Here is a 17,105-nt window from a genome sequence, read left to right on the forward strand (position 1 = left end):
ACATGCAGTAGTCGCTGACTACCTCTAAGAGGCTGGAACTGGGCTAAGTGTGCTGACATAGCCTGGGAGACAATTGTTGGAGGTTCACAGCAGCCCTGAGGTACTCTGGTGAAGGTATACCTAATTTTATCATAATATCTGATCTCCACACATTTACTGGTCATATTCAAGACTATATAATCTGACATTTCACAGGCTTATTTGTCTCTAGGTCTGTTATAACTGGTTCAGAGAGGGATTCCCTGTGGGTCCGGCCATTAACCCCTCTTACCAGGATATGACTATTACTACATTTAACATTGGCTACATATTGGGATGTATTAATGTCCTGGTGGCTCCTTAGCCCACCAGGAAAGTAATCATCCGCCCATTCACCTGGAGATCTATCTCAGGCAGTGGAGATTGCCATGAGATCCTCCAAGTGTTGTACATCGACCCCTCCTAGTCATTTTTCCCCAAGGTCGCTGAGAACATTGTTTCTCAGGGCACTCTCGGGCAAAATCACTAGACTTCCATTATTCAAACACACATTTAAATCCCCGAGCTGCATCCCACATCTGCTTCTCCCTCTGTCTCTACTTTCACATCCTCTTGCTATCCAATAACCTCTCTGACTTTCTTGAACCATCATATCACATTCCTCTCCCTGTATAAAAAACCTCACTTTCTGACCCTTTTCTTTGTAACACTTTTCTGCATGTTTTGCATATTGCAAAACATCCTGCAACGATCCCATCCTCATGGGTAACTATGTATCTCATTATATAACCTCCTATTTCCTTCTTTACTGCACTTACTAACGTGTTCCTTAATGGCTGATTATATGCAGCATTAGGATGATCTCTCATGCCCCCTGATTATACTATGGAAGGGGTCTACCATCTCCTCCCCTCCCATTCTAAATTCCTTCTACAGAACTCCAATCTGGCCATAGAATTATTCTATCTGCTCTCTCTATTTTTCATTCAATTGGAACTCCCCATTAACCCTTTGAATTGTCCATCAAACTGTCGGGCGTCTCTTTTTATATGGGCGTGACAGTTTGGGGCTTCTTTTAACCAGACTTCAGCAGCGGATAATCCGTATTTCTGCTGATCTTTTAGCTGATTTTGTCCGTATTGTATCACATAATTCTTTACAACTAGAACTTTTAATTTATTTATTTATTCCACTCATCTCAATCACTCACACATTCACTTCATGCAATATAAGACAGCAATACAAATAGTACATTATGTTAGTAGGCGGCCGCCCTCTTCATATTCTTAGTTACTCTATAACACAATATCAAAGAGAAAGTAATAGAAAGATAAGAAGTAAAGTTCCTGGACACCCCTGTGTCCCATGACGTCATCTAACCACTTTTTACGTGTCGCACGGAGTTAATTCTTTCCTGTAGCCTTCTCACAATGGCTATGGTCTCACATAGACTACTGCTATTGCCCCTTTGGCAACCCATTCGTCTATACTTCTCATTTACCTTACACATTTCACATAGACTACTGCTATTGTCCCTTCGTCTATGATTGCCTCTCATTTACAATACACATTGTAAATTCTACTAACACTAAAGTATACAGAAGAAGAAGAAGAGAGAAGAAAAGTTTAACCATTGTTATACTTACTACACGTTATCTGGGAGGCTTCCAAATTCTCCGGCTAGTTCGGAAAAACGTCACTGTTTCAGACAGGATGCCCGACTGGCCTCTAATTACGTCTAAGCAAGACGGAGGTCTTTTAATGATCGGAGAGTACTTCAGACCCACCTTTTCACAGCCAGGCTGTCCTCTCCCTCTGCAGTGAGTGATTCCGGCTCGAAGGACCAAAAATGTAGAGAGAATTTGTTTTCAAGAAGAAGACTATCAGATTCCGTGTAGTAATCTGAGCTCAGGAGAAATTCAAATCAAACCACTTATGTGGTATCAAATAATTTCTGCTTTATTCTGAAGTGGACAAAGCATATATAGTCTAAATGACATCACAGTAAAGATTATACCTCCAAAAATGGATAGAATATATGATAGGTTAAGATAAAAAATGCTTAACATAGGTTACACCTTCTAGGGTGTATCTATTACATACAATGAGACCACTATGAATTCAGGAGAAAGGAATGCATGTAATACTTTCCAGACCTATCCCCTGTGGTGTGTAGCTTCCTGTCTATAGATATGCATACATGGGGGGTCTAGTAGACTATCATCTTTCCTGAGAAGACATGGAGGCCTAAAGAAGGGATATATTTAACTCTTTCACTACTCATACCAGTATCATGCTCTACAATGCAATATAGAATAATTAACTGATACATTGATCTACAATTTTCTTAACAGTAACTGCAAGCTCGGTCTCAATATCTGTTTCGGAATTACAAGCATTTTTACATAATTCCGCTATTTTGACTGGCTCAAAAGTAATTAGGCAAATCAACATAATTATACGCATAAGGTTTATTTTTAATATCTGGATGAAAATACTTTGCAGTCAAAGACTGTCTGAAATCTTGAACATCATCCAATGTTTTCTCTTATGGGTTGATTTTGTGAGGCTTTTACTGCAGGTATTTTCATTTGCTGTTTATTGGCAATCAGGTTGAGGTCAGATGACTGATGCAGCCATTGAAGAATATTCTATTATTTTGCCGCAGAAGGAGTTTTCCTGGTTTTCTTTATTGCTCACCCATCCTGTCTATGTGGGAAACCTATGTGATCTGCTGGGAGACAACTTGGCAGAATAGTCAAGTGGAGTATGTGCACCAAAAAAGCCAAAGGCAGATACATGATGTGGTGGACTGCCCTGGTTTCATATTAGAATATTGCAAATATAGATGGTTGCGTAGACTTTTGTTTCCTTTGTTAGCCAGAAAGCCCATCCATCTTGAATCTCTAAACTATCTTGCCCTAAAATCTATTACTTGCTGATAGCGCAAGTGGAAGAATATGGGTGTTATTAGATATCAATGAGCAAGAAACTCCAGTGTGAATGGGCTTGGGTAATAGGTTAAGGGGATAAAAAAAGGTCTGACTCCGGGATTGCGAGTGCCAGGCCAAGCTCCCTGAGGGAAGCCATAGTCCCCTTATCCTCCTGTGTTTAGGTAGAGGGGACATTAAGTATTCATGGCCCGACTCCAGCTATACCGATTCCTGAGAGGGCTTGGTCTTAAAGTAGGCCCTGTAAGCAGTCACTGCCTGGAGACTTTGCGGGTGGTTTATGTATAATTCTGGAGACATTATTGCTGCTCTCAACAGTAACTTTCAATAAAATGATAATAAAGATTTTTAACCTGGGTCCTGGTCACCAGCATAACTCAATCTCTCAATTACAACAATGGAGACAGTCCTGAAAGTTCCCTATTAGTGGTTTTATAACAAAACATTAATATCCAGTTACTAGTGTTAGCTATGAAGGAAATAAGCCAAAGTTGTCAGAAAGATGGGAGAAGAATAGAGATGAGCGAGCGTACTCGGATAAGCACTACTCGCACGAGTAATTGGCTTTATCCGAGTACCGCTGTGCTCGGGGCTAAAGATTCGGGTGCCGGCACGGAGCGGGGAGCTGCAGGGGAGAGCGGGGAGGAACGGAGGTAAGATCTTTCTCTCCTTCTCTCCCGTCCGCTCTCCCCTGCTCCCCGCTGCGACTCACCTGTCAGCCGCAGCGGCACCCGAATCTTTAGCCCCGAGCACAGCGATACTCGGATAAAGCACATTACTCGAGCGAGTAGTGCTTATCCGAGTACGCTCGCTCATCTCTAGAGAAGAACTGTTGATTCCAAGTCTACCATACGGTTTTCCTCTTTTTACGTTCAGTGGAGAAGAATCCACCCAAGTACTAAGATGTCTACAGTGTGAATCCAGGAGAGACTCCTCTTATCTGCCTCTATCCACAGCTTAGCTGCGCCACACACTGACCACTTCTGGCCGCTTTGCACTCAGAGTCCCATTTTCCTGCTCTTGCTTCCTCTTAATGCAAAAGTACTATCCGAACAAACATCAAATCATGAATGTAACCCACTTACACTAGAACAAAAGTTGTCCATTACAAGAGTAGTCTAATCTTAACTTCAGACTTCATTCATAGAACGAAGACCAGTTTGAAAACTGTTCTCTTTTTTATCAAAATCAACTAAAAAATTAGACACAAAATAGACACACAAGAAAAAAAAATTAAAAGGTGCATTTTGTAGGGAAATTATTTTTTATAGAAGTAAAATTGATATTTCATGGGTCAATGAATAGGTCTGGAACTATGAGGAAAACATTAATGTTGCTGAGTAGAGAGAGCCAAAAGTGAGAAAATACTAAAGGTCAGGATCAGAATAGGACTAGGAACCAGTAGTGGAAACAAAATCCACAGTGACACATTTTTCCATGTACTTTGATTCCCATGGTGCTGAACAGTCTTGCGAAGCAGGACTGGAAAGTTACTAAAAGTGAGCAAAGTATAAAAGATAACTTGCAATTCCCAAGCAGCGTGTTTATACTCTTGGTTATTGGTGCTCATCTGGTATACTTCCAGAATGCTAAATCTGGAGTTCTGAGCTCTTCACAGTGATGTTTATGAGTGCAGTATTTGAACTACTAGGCAGTTCTTGTTTGTAGGGCTGCACTTGTACAGGTTATGCTGGGAAAATATAGTATTGTTTAACTAACTGTGGCCCATGCAAACAATTATACCAGTAAGCAAATGATAGAAGCCCTTGATAGCATTAGGGACTACATGGTATAGCTAAAAGTCATATGGAGACCATACACTATATATGTCTTGCTGAAGATGAAAACTCTTTATCATACTCCTTTCATAGCATTCCTTCATGCATCATGTTCATGTTTGTGTGCCACTGTAGCATAGTCCAAGTTGTGAATGAATGGCCTGTCTAGGCCATGACCTGCTGTTGACTGGAAGTCGTAAAATCCAATTTCTTTTTCAATTATTGCTGAGGACTTGAATTCAATAGGAGCTGCGCCTGCAGATCCAAACTGAGCTGCTGCAGTAGGGTTGGCATGATCTGCTTCCTGTTGCATTGGTGCTGGTAACTGATAAGCAGGATCCAAGCAGCGGACCCTATTGTGAGGATAGATCATCAATAGAAAAGTACCTGAATTCCCAGACAACCCCTTTTAATTGAACTTGCAAGCTATGCTTACAAGTGTATCTCTAGAAACATTCAGTGGCTGTGCTTGTTTTTACAAGGCAATGATCTCTTAATTTTTTGACAAGTCTCTCAACTTAGCCATACTGTATTTCTAACATGCAATCATATGTCAGAGCCAACAAAGACCAAGCTATTTCAGGTATTTGACGTGTTTTATCTCAAGCACTCTTGATGCATCTAACGAAGCCCTTAAAGGAAACTTGTCATCAGGTTCATGCTGAGCAAACTATGGGCAGCATTATCTCGGGATAGAGATACCCACTGCCCCCCTCTCTCTTCCCCTCCCCCCCGTGTATAAACACACTTTAAAGTTTCACTTGGAACAGAGCTCTGAGCCAAAGAGGGGGGTAGTGCTGGTTTCTCCCAACTTGCAGAATGTTGACTGACAGCTCCTCTCCATGCTTGTGTATAAGAAGAAAACTTTCAGTCAACATGCTGCATGTGAGAGAGTCCGGTGTGGCCCACCTCTTTGACTCAGAGCTCTGTTCCAAGTTCAACATTAAAGTGTGTTTATTCATTTATTAAATGCCACAGAATAAAACATACACAGGGGCAATGAACATATCTGTCCTGGGTACTTGCTGCCTGTTGTTCGAGCAGCATGGACTTGGTGACAGGTTCCCTTTAATTAGTTGCATCAGGTGTACTTGAGACAACACCTCATTTGCAAATGTGTGCTCTTATGAGGGGTGAATAATTCTGAGTCTGTACTAGTTATTAAAAGTGTCATTTTGTGTTGAATTTGGAGAAATGACTTGTTATACTAGTTGTCTTGAACTATTTAAATTCTTATTTGAATGTTTTTTGCAAACAGTGTAAAGTTTGTAAATTTGGCAAATAAGAATGCTTTAGTAATTAGTTTTAAGGTTGATTTCAGATGAACATATAGAATCCATATGGATCCATATTACGGACGTGTTTCAGATAACAATACAACTGTATGTCACCAGTATTTTCAGCAGTATTTGCTTCCATGTATTTCAGAGTGTGGTTGGCACAGCCCTCCAGACTTTTTTCTTCAGGATCAGCTTCTCGAGTGGATACCAGGTGATGCTCAGCAAGCAGAGGTATAGATATTATAGCTCAGGTAAAGATATTCACTGACAGTGAAAATGATGGCCTTGTAAGTAGCTACAGGAAGTTACATTAGCTTCATACTACAGTCCGCAAAAGACAGAGCTAAAATACACTCGTCTGAAACCAGCCTAATAGCATGACTTCAATTTTTTATCATATCAAGTGGCAATCCATACTTACTTCGCAGATTTTCTCCAAGGAAGGGACGAAGAAGTCATCACAGACAATTGCAAGAGCATAGAACATGTACATTGCCTGTGGGAATAACAAAAAGACAGATATAAATTTGGGAAAAGTTATAAGGAGTCACCCTAAAGTTGCCAATGCTTACACAAATCATGTCATATATCCCTTTTTGGTTACAGAGAAGAAGGCAATGATCACAAATCTATAAATAATTACTGTAGGCTTTAGATGTGATAAATACCGCTTGTCGGTAGAAACGAGTCTTCTGTGCTATGTGATGTCTTGTCCACTTGATAGGCCATCAACAGTAGATTGGCTAGGGTCCACTGCCTAGGAACTTCAATGATCAACTATTCTCCAGACTGATGTGCTCATGCAGTGAGTTGATTTCTGCAGGACACAACCAGCTCTGTTCTCACTGTAGTGGCCAGGCTTGGTAGCACAGGCAACATCCCCATTCACTTCAGTGGGAACTTTGCTTGCAATACCACGCCTAGCCACTGCAGTAAGATTGCAGAAATCAATTAGGTCCACAAACACACTGGCCTGGCGAACAGCTGATTAGCTAGGGTCTGCCTTCTGGAACCCCTGCCAATCTACTATTGCTGGCCTATATTGAGGACAGGCCATCAGTAATTTACAAGTGGAAACCTCCTTAAAGGTTTTTCTAAAAGATTTAGGGCTCAGTCAGCCGAGCGAAAATTTCACACATGTATAGGCGCGGGAAAAAAACCCAATAAATAAATCGCACATCGCGTGCAGAAAAAATTGTGTGACCTGGTGCATTTGCACTCATATGTCCTATCTTTTGCAGGTGAGAATTTTAAGCACTTCTAAAAAAAAAGGATCCGTGACTACTTTCATTGGAAAGCATTGGTTCTAATAGAGCCATTTTAAAAACGTGCTTATACATGCGTTGAAAAAACGCTTGTCTGACTGAGCCCTAAAGGAGACTTACAAGAAGAAACATTTAAAATGCCCTTTACTATAAATAAAAAATAAATGTGATAGTCATTGCTAAAGGGAAAGTCTCACCATGCACACTGGGGCAGATTTACTAATGCTATTTAATAGTTAGTGCAAACAGACATACAGTCTTAAAATGTAACTGTTTATTACAGTGAGGGCTTAGTCACACGGGCTCCCGTGTGACTGAGCCCTTACTGCAGGAAGAAGACGGCCGTCTTTCAGGACAGACGACTCCCCGCAGCGCAGAAGAAAGAATGCATGACCGGCAATGAAGCCGGTCACATGTTCTTTCCTCCGGCGCTGCAGAGAGACGTCCGTGCGGCCATCTCCTTCCTGCAGTAGCACAGGCGCCGATGCGCCCGTGTGACTATGCCCTGACTCATACTGCATGATAAATCAGGAATATCTGCGCCGTACAGATTTTTTGTAAACTCCTCCTTTTCCAGTGGAATCACAGGAATGTCAGTTGTGGACAGGCAGCGGGTCGCATGGCTTCCATTGACTTCAATGGAAGCCGTCTGTGCGGGAACCACAGGAAAATTGAGCATGCTGCGAGCGGTATGCATGAAGAATCTTTTTTGCACTACATGCTATGGGGGGGGGGGGTATTGCTGCGGAATCTGGAGGCAGACACCCGCTCCGGATTCCGCAGCAAAAATCTGCCTGTGTTCATAAGTCCTCAAGTGGCAACTTTAAATTCAGTATTTCCACTCCCACTTCAAACAGTTAAGCTCTGTTTCTATCAGAACTGTACTCAGGCCAAGATTCTTGGCTTTAAAATGGGACCAAAATGATTTCTGTAGCCCTGATAGAACCAGAGCAATTAGAACGATCTCTGCTTGTCCAAAACCACAATCTTTTCAAATCTGGTGCTTCTTAATAAATTTGTCACATTTTACTCCAGCATACATTGAATTAAAAGCGGCACATAAAATGTTGGTCTTTCCCCCCCCCCAAAGTATATTAGAAAGTTGTAGAACTTTTCATTGTGCAATTAATATGCTTAATGCACATAAAACTGGAAAACCCCTTTAACCTAGATTTGTTTTCATCCTTTAGCTTCATTTGAAGACTAAAAGAAACGATTATACTTAAAAGTGTCTTCACTGCATAATATTAATTGCGATTAATGTGACAGAATATCAAATACGTGCCCTTAAGTTAATTTTAGTTACACTGAAGAAATGTTTAAAAAAAGCCTTCTACTTCTCGGTAAGTCCTTGCCGTGAAAACAATCAATTGTCCATGCATGAAAGGTTCCCAGCAGTCTTTATACTCTGAGAGTATTGTGCTCAGAATCTCCAGAAAATATGAAAGATTTATACTCTATTCACTCAGTATTGTGTGTATAAAGGGGATAAATTCTGCATGTGTTGGAAACTGTTTAATGTCCTTGTGTCCTTAGATGTCATGAAAATGATCAGAGTGAAAGAATGCACAATGAAAATCGCCCATCTCCGATGATCCAATGCTGCCTTTCTGCCTTTTTCGTCTTTTTATAGTACAGTATGCTGCTGGGACCTTTGTGTGCTCTCCAACCCACCACTGATAGAGAGAAAGGAACAGATCATCCATCGATGCACTTGTCACCTCAGAACTCTGTAATTCTTGCCTCTGGGAAGATTGTGAAGTAAAGATTGTTTTTCACTGTGACTGAAAATGAATTTTTTCTCTATTTGTTGTCCAAATGACCCGGCTTATATCATGGGTGATAACTTGAAATTGTAATGCTTCTAGGAATAAAAGAACTTAATGTCGCAATACACTGAATGGTCATAGCCTCCATCAGATAAAAAAAAATGAAACATGGATGATAAAATGAGTCAGAATTTATAGCGTTGTGGATACAGGTTAGGCTTGTCTAGGTAAAATCTGAGTGTATAAAGCGTGAAGAAATTAGAAAAAGGGGTGGCTAAGGAGTGGAAACATCTAGGGTAATTTCTAAATAAAATGTAGAAATTATAAATATATATAGAGAGAGCAAGTGATCAAATCAAGACACACGTAAAAAGTTCACCTTTCAAAAGTATATGTTGGGGATTATTCAAAATTATCCATTCACTGAAACAACTTTTAATTTCTTAGAATCATAGACTGGTTGAGTTGGAAGGGACCTCCAGGGTCATTGGATCCAACCATCTGCTCAGTGCCGGATTCATTAAATCATCCCAGACAGATATTTGTCCAGCCTCTGTTGGAACACTTCCATTGAAAGAGAACTCACCACCTCCCACAGCAACAAGTTCCACTCATTGATCACCCTCACTGTAAAATTTTTTTTCTAATATCTACTCTGTCTCCTCACTTTCAGTTTCATCCCATTGCTTCTGGTCTTTACTTGTACAAATGAGAATAGGGCTGATCCCTCTGCACTGTGACAGCCCTTCAGATGTTTGTAGACAGCTATGAAGTCTCCTCTCAGTCTTCATTTTTGCAAGCTAAACATTCCCAGATCATTAAACCGTTCCTCATAGAACATGGTTTGCAGACCACTCACTATCCTGGTAGCTCTTTTCTGAACTTGCTCCAATTTGTCAATGTCTTTTTTAAATTGGGGTGGCAGAAACTGGATACAGTATTCCAAATGTAGTCTGACCAAGCAAGAATACAGTGGGAGAATAATCTCACGTGATCTAGACTCTATGCTTCTCTTGATGCATCCCAGAATTGTGTTTGCCTTTTCTTTGTTGCTGCATCACATTGTTGACTCATGTTCAGTCTGTGATCTATTATTATACCCAAGTCTTTTTCACATGTGCTGCTGCTTAGCCCAATTCCTCTCATTCTGTATGTGCTTTTTTCATTTTTTTTTACCCAAATGTAGAACTTTGCATTTCTCCCTATTAAATACTATTCTGTTAATTTTACGACCACTGTTCAAGCTTGTCTAGATCTTTTTGAATACTCTCTCTTCTCTAGTGCTAGCTATCCCTCCTAGCTTTGTGTCATCGATAAATTTGATCAGTTTCCCCTCAATTCTTCATCCAGATCATTTATAAAAATGTTAAACAACACTGGGCCTAGGACAGAGCCTTGTGGTTTCCCACTTGAGACATTCTTCCAATTGGATGTGCAGCCATTGAGGACCACTCTTTCCCTCATGCTTGCATTTGTGGCAGGATACACCATCTTGTTAAAAGTAACCGTCCATTATTTTGTCATCTGTTAACTAATTCTTCCCCAATCTGTTCCCCAATCTGTGAATACAGGATTTTATCAGTACACTTTCTTCACCATACTTACTCCAAAATGCCCTTTGACATTGTTTAACCCCTTGAGTGGCGGGTTTCCTACCACCCTGTCGTGCCCACCAGGGCAGGTTTTTTAAAATGGTCTAATCATTGAATTTCAACTAGTTTTGCAGTTGCGTCTCAAGAGCCATAACTTTTTCATTTTTCCATTGACATGGCCATATAAGGGCTTGTTTTTTGCAGGACAAGTTGTGATTTTTTAAACAGGGGGGAGGAAAAAAAGAAATGGGGAAAAAAGAAAAAAGGGGCCATGTCATTAAGGGGTTAAATAATGTATTAACTTCCTTCTCTGGGTCATTACGACGCACATGGATACCACATGTGTGATTGTATTTTTGATTTTTTACAAAGTAAAGAGAGACAAGTGTTTTTTTTATTTTTTTAATAATTTTTTTACTTTTTTTTTTTTTTAATTTTAAAAAATTTTTTTTTTTTTTTGTCCCTTTAGGGGACTTCCACAGGGACCCATCAGGACCCCTGATCACATTTCAGGGGTCCGATGGTGACAGCCCTTTACATGCTGCAGTGACAGCCCTTTACATGCTGCAGTCACATAGACTGCAGCATGTAAAGGGTTAACACAGCAGAGATCGGAGGTTTTCTCTGATCTCTGCTGTAAGAGCAGGTACCTAGCTGCCCTCTGACAGCTAACAACCAGCTCTCCCTGCCACAGAGACCATCGGCTTGCTTCTGACAAGCCGATGGTCTCTATGGCAACCTGTAAACAAAGCAGGACATTGCCGACATGTCGGCAATATCTTCTGCTGGTTTTTCAAAGCCCTTGCTTTGTTCTCTGTGGGACTGTGCAGGCAGAGCACACTGTCACAGCTTGTGGCATTGTGCTCTGCAGCTCCCATAGTGATACATAGCCCGGAAATCTTCCGGGGTATATCACTATGGGCAGTGGAGCTCGTCACGGAACTTTTCCGGGCGTGCCACTCAAGGGGTTAAATGAAGCCATACTTCAGTATTCACAAACAATACACACACACTGTTCAACTGAGTATAAGTTTGTGGCATAGAGTCAAATCCATGTGTGTCATTGAGAGCTGTGATTGTTCAATAGACATATATCTTCATCTATGTCAACTTTCAATGGGAACCATACAGAAGTTAAAGTTGTTAAGAAATGTTTGGGTGCCCTAGTGAAAGAATCACCCAGTGTAAGGGCTTATTCAGATGAGCGTGTTTATGTGCGTACATACGTCCGCACAAAACCATGAGTCTATTGACCGGCTGACCCATTGAAAGCAATAGGATGCCGGCACCCCCTGCTGTGATTTTTCAGGGAAGGGCTTTAAATATAAGCCCTTCTCTGAAAATCATTCCAAGGTTATGTAAAGAATTTTAAAAAATATATACTCACCTCTCTGCCGCTGCCGGCTCTCAGGCACATCTAGCCGCTTGGGTCCCGGCACTGTAATGAAGTTCTTTCAGCAGGCGGGGATTTAAAATTCAATGAATGGCTAAGAGCTGTCTGTAATTGGCTGAGCGCTGTGACCAATCACACAGCAGTCGTTCAATGAATGGCCGAGCACTGCCTGTGATTGGCTGAGTGCTCAGCCAATCAGATACAGCCCTTTTAGCAGGGGATTTTAAATCCCCGCCTGCTAAAAGAACCTCTCTACAGTGTCGGGACGCAAATGGCTAGACGTGCTTGAGCCCTGGCAGCGGCAGAGAGGTGAGTATATATATTTTTTATTTTTTAGACATACTAGTGATGATTTTCAGAAAGGGCTTATATTACTAAAATCCCTGCAGGGGTTGCCGGCAGACCATTGCTTTCAATTGAAAGCAATGTTGCATAGAGCTGTGTTCACGCGTGTATGTGCACATATCTGTGGGCGTGCCGGTTTTGTGCGCGCATATGTACGCACCAACACAAGCTCGTGTAAATGAGGCCTAACACTGTGACTGGAATTCTCATTGAGACACTAGTCATTAGATAAAAGGTCTTGCAACACTGTTCTATTAACTAGCCGACAAAGTGGAAATCTTAAGTCAATGGTGGTAGTCCATCTGCATTGGTGGTAGTCCATCTGCATTGATGGGTATGAGACACACAGTGTAGCTCTGCTTTACATATACCAACCATCATATCTTTTGATTGGCATGATATATTTTGTACAGCATAGTACTAAAATGGATATGGATTTTAAGACATTCGAAGACGATATGGTTGAATTTTAGAACCTTATTTTTGGGGGATCCATTAGCACCCTGGCCCTTGACTGCAGGGAGGGCTTTACTTATTTAAGAAACTAACTTTAAATGCCTTTGACATAAGGGGTGTTGCCATTGATTTATTTCCCAGGTTAGGGGTAGGCATTTATAAGTAGAGCACAGCACAAGGGAGACGCCCTATGAATATTGGTTTCTGTTATTGGTTCGTTTGAACATTGCTTGGTGTTTGGAAATTGCCCCAGATAGCAGGTATTGGCAGTGATGGAAAGATCATTGCTTAGATCTGACTTCCAGTTGGTGTGCCCAATAAACACTATTTGTGGCTAGAGCTATGCTACTAGTTTTCCCGTATATAAGTAAAATAAATTGCAATGAAAGCTGTTACTAACCTGAACGTCACCCCGTTTTTAGGTCTCAATGCCTCATTTATTTATTAGGGTATTACTAGTTATAGATAGGGTGGTTTATATATTTTGTCTTCATCGGATAACTTCAATGCTTGTGTACAGTGAAGAAATATTATTTAACCAAACAGATCCTGCCTCTGGAGAATACAAAGGAGAGCTGTATACTAGACAACCTTCTGATACACTGCGCAAAGCCCCGGGGCATTACCACCATCTTGTTCATTTTTTAAAAATACTTAAAATTATTTATCTTCCACAATGTGGTGGGAATAATGTTATGATTCTAATGCAGCCACTCAGATGAAATTTAATGTGTTATCCCATTGTTTGCAGCTGTTTCTAAAGCTGAATATATTTCCAGTTGATTGAGCCAGGGACAAGAGGTAGCAGAAGAGAAGACAAGATACGTGCACACTGGGAGATCCATTGTAAATCGTCGCCACAACTTACACTCTGGAACTGCAGTTACAACTTGCAATGTCAAGCGTGGTTTATTAGGGCGTAAGAATGTAACAAAAGAGAGACCAATGGTTAGGAACCCTTATTATTAGCCAATTAGTAACCAGTTCATCCATGCATACTGTAGCTGCACACCGGTAGATCACTTATATCACTGTGTAATGCTTAACGGGTTGGTCCAAGATAAGATGTTTTGCTAAAAATGGGTCACCCATGTCAAAAAATAACAAACAAGGTTATACCCACCTATTCTGGCTCCCTGCTTGTTTCTGAGTCTCCGCTCTGAAATGTTGCTTACAGCAGCCTATGTATGGGTGGTCACAGGCTGCTGCAGCCAATGATAGAGCTCAGCAAGCGCACAGCAATGTCATTGGCTGCAGCAGCCTGCGATGTCCCATACACAGACAACTGCAGCCTGTTAGCAATATGTCAGAGCAGAGATTTTGAGCTGTTGGCAGGGTACAAGCACAGAGCCAGAGGAGGCGAGTGTGTTTGAGGGGGTTTGTCATGGAGGACCAGTATTTAGCAAAATATTTAATTTAGGACAACTCTTTAAGCTCTTCTGAAACATTAGGGGGAAAACTAATGCTCTGGTGATAACAGCTATATATGGGGTCACAGCTAAAGCACCTCAGCTTGCTGTTGGGGAATGCATTATGCAGTAAGAGGTTTCCAGGCTGTCCTTTAAAACATAATTGGTTGCTACATATAACCTGAACAGTAGCTTTTTTCTAAGGGAATTATGGGGGCATTTAGGTGATCCCTATATTTTACATATAACTAATGCTTCATTACAACACCAAATTTGAAGTTCAGAGGGTGTTCAAATAACCTAATAAAAAAGGTTGAAGCACTTGGCCATCTCCAGCAGTTCTATTGAAATGAATGGAGTGATGGTGCACATGCTTGACCATTACTCTATTCAGGGACCTTGGAGACCCCCTGTTGGTGTGATCAGTGGGAATCCCAGCCATCAGAAAAACACTGATCAGCTAATTATCTGCTCTCCTATGGACAGAGGATAATGTCTATTAGTGGGACAACCACTTTATAGGGATTTAGAGGGGTTCTCCACCCCCTTGTCTCATCAGAAACATCCCCTTTTCAGAATGGAATTGCTGATCGGCTGATTGTCATTCATCTGGCACCTCCATTAAACAGTTGATTTCGTGGAAGTTAGGCATCGCCAACCAGATATTACTTCTGTAGTGGCCACCAAGGAGAAAATGTAGAATTAAACGGCAGCCAAGTCATTGAGATGAGTCTGCCAGAATGGGAGTGGCAGTTTTATATTCTGTCCCATAAAAGAGGGCTTCCACTCTCTATGACATCCAAATGTTCCTTTGATACCCATTCATGCTGAAGAATTCTTGTAAAATATATGTTTGTCTTACAATGACTCCTTCCCTCTAAAGGCAACTTGTCTGTCTTAACTGACTTATAATGGGTTCAGGGGTTACACAGATAAGATGTGTTCATTGTGAGTAAGATTCTCTATCAGACCAAAAACAATACACTCAGAATAAAATAAGAAAACTATAAATAATCCATACAAAATCCCATCCAACGAAACTAATCCAATGTGAAAACATCGAAACTCCGGGGAATTTCAATATAAAACAATTACATGTTTGACGTGCCAGCAAAAAATTGTCCTGTTTACGCTTAACACTGTAACAGGAATTGAAAAGATCTCCACAGAATTATCGCCAGCGAAACACAGTATTGAAAATACCACAAATATGAGCTGCTCAGGGACGCCATCCGCTTTGATAATCTGAGGCACCAGCTGTAGCTGAAGAGCAGATGTCTACATATTGCTAACCTTACTGTTTTGACGTCTGAATCTACAGTCCCTTGCTGATCTTCTGTGTTATTCAGTCTTCTGCACTCGGCTCCTATCATTAACTTTGCCAATCTCTCTTTTTTGAATTATATATACACTTTTTTATGCCAGAATGAAAAATGAACCTGCACTTAGGAATAAAGATCTTGTATTATCAGCACCGAGCAGATAGTTGATGAATCCTAGCTCTACTAGTGATAGCGATCACAGACTTTGACCAAAAATAGCTAGTCATTTTTTATGACTGAGTAACTGTCAAATTATGGAATAAAGCCGTTTTGGACCTCATATCAAGTATTGTGGGCATTTTGACTACAGTTGATTTATTAGTTACATCAATAGTGTACTCTAGTCTTGACCATAATTATCGGTGTTACGGCTACAAGGATTTTCTCACCATGTATATCATTTAAATATGCCTAAATCCAACTACAGGGATTACTCATCAATGCTTAGAAAGACATGGCACTCATAAATCACTAGAGGAAAGAATGGGGATATTGAGAAAGCAATTTTTTGTGCGTTGACTATAATGGGCTAACCCAGAGGCGTATCAAAAGGCTTGAGGGCCCAGATGCAAAAGTTCAGGACAACTTTCCTCTGCATCGTTGGGTCTCTTTAGAAGCCCATCAATGCAACACTAACAGCTGAGGACATTGTTAGAATCTTAAAAAATTAGGCAGAGGCTAAACATAGGGGGCCCCAATGCAAAATCTGTAACATGACCACCCACCAACCATCCATGTGTCATTTGTAATACTGGTGCTTTCTTATATGGTAGAGAGGCATTTGGGCTCCCTAATGTTTTAGGACCCAGGAGCGACTGCCACCTCTGCACCCCCTATAGCTATGTCTCTGGGCTAACCATATGCTCTCCAAAACAAATAAGTGTAGCTGGCAGAAGTGGAAGTAGTATAATGCTTTTCTAGTGCTGTTAGTGCTGCTAATACTTCATTTTTTTTGCACAGACCCCACCAATTAGACACCAATGCAAGAGTAGGATTCAAATGTTTAATAACAGGTACCCTACTTCACTTCAGGATGCCTGTGGTGACATTAAAATTATTCTTACTTTATAATCAAATAAACCAATTTTGCAAGTTAGCTTGAGGCATGTAATATAAGTTTGACATATTATAAACTACAGCTCCTAGTATGGCTTGAACAGCAGTAAGGATATGCTGAGAATTGTTTCAAAAACTAAACAGGTGCCAGGCGAAATCTTATTACAGACTTTATGAGTGACTACAGGACTAATTAGTTGCAGACAGAGGCTAAATAAGCAAGTCTTATCTGACTGGAGTTGGTTTTTTCCTTATCTTCTCCATTCAGTCCAGACCACCATGTCAACTACCCTCAGCTACATCTCAGCTCTGTAGAGTTTACTGCACAAATGTCTTTAGCTCCTCATCTTTGCATCAAATACTCCTCCTCTGTGCTAGCTCTGAATTCTTTGACACACTGCATTCTCTGAAAATAATAGCTCCATAAGTGTTCCCTTGAATACAATAATGTCACAAAATGAAAAGATAAAGCCACACACTTTGGCACCGAAAATTAGCTCTACTCACTAT

The 17,105-nt window shown here is 40.8% G+C and overlaps 1 protein-coding gene across 1 annotated transcript in view; it reads right to left on the reverse strand.

Annotated features, from left to right (window-relative positions):
• Positions 1-17,105, reverse strand: part of SLC24A3 (solute carrier family 24 member 3) — a 327,458-nt gene that overhangs the window by 100,539 nt on the left and 209,814 nt on the right. The window contains exon 4 of the mRNA XM_066595769.1: positions 6,410-6,484. Within this exon, the coding sequence (XP_066451866.1) occupies positions 6,410-6,484 (75 nt within the window). The remainder of the gene's footprint in view (positions 1-6,409; positions 6,485-17,105) is intronic.

This window comes from Eleutherodactylus coqui, chromosome 3 (assembly GCF_035609145.1).
Source record: "Eleutherodactylus coqui strain aEleCoq1 chromosome 3, aEleCoq1.hap1, whole genome shotgun sequence".
NCBI lineage: Eukaryota > Metazoa > Chordata > Amphibia > Anura > Eleutherodactylidae > Eleutherodactylus > Eleutherodactylus coqui.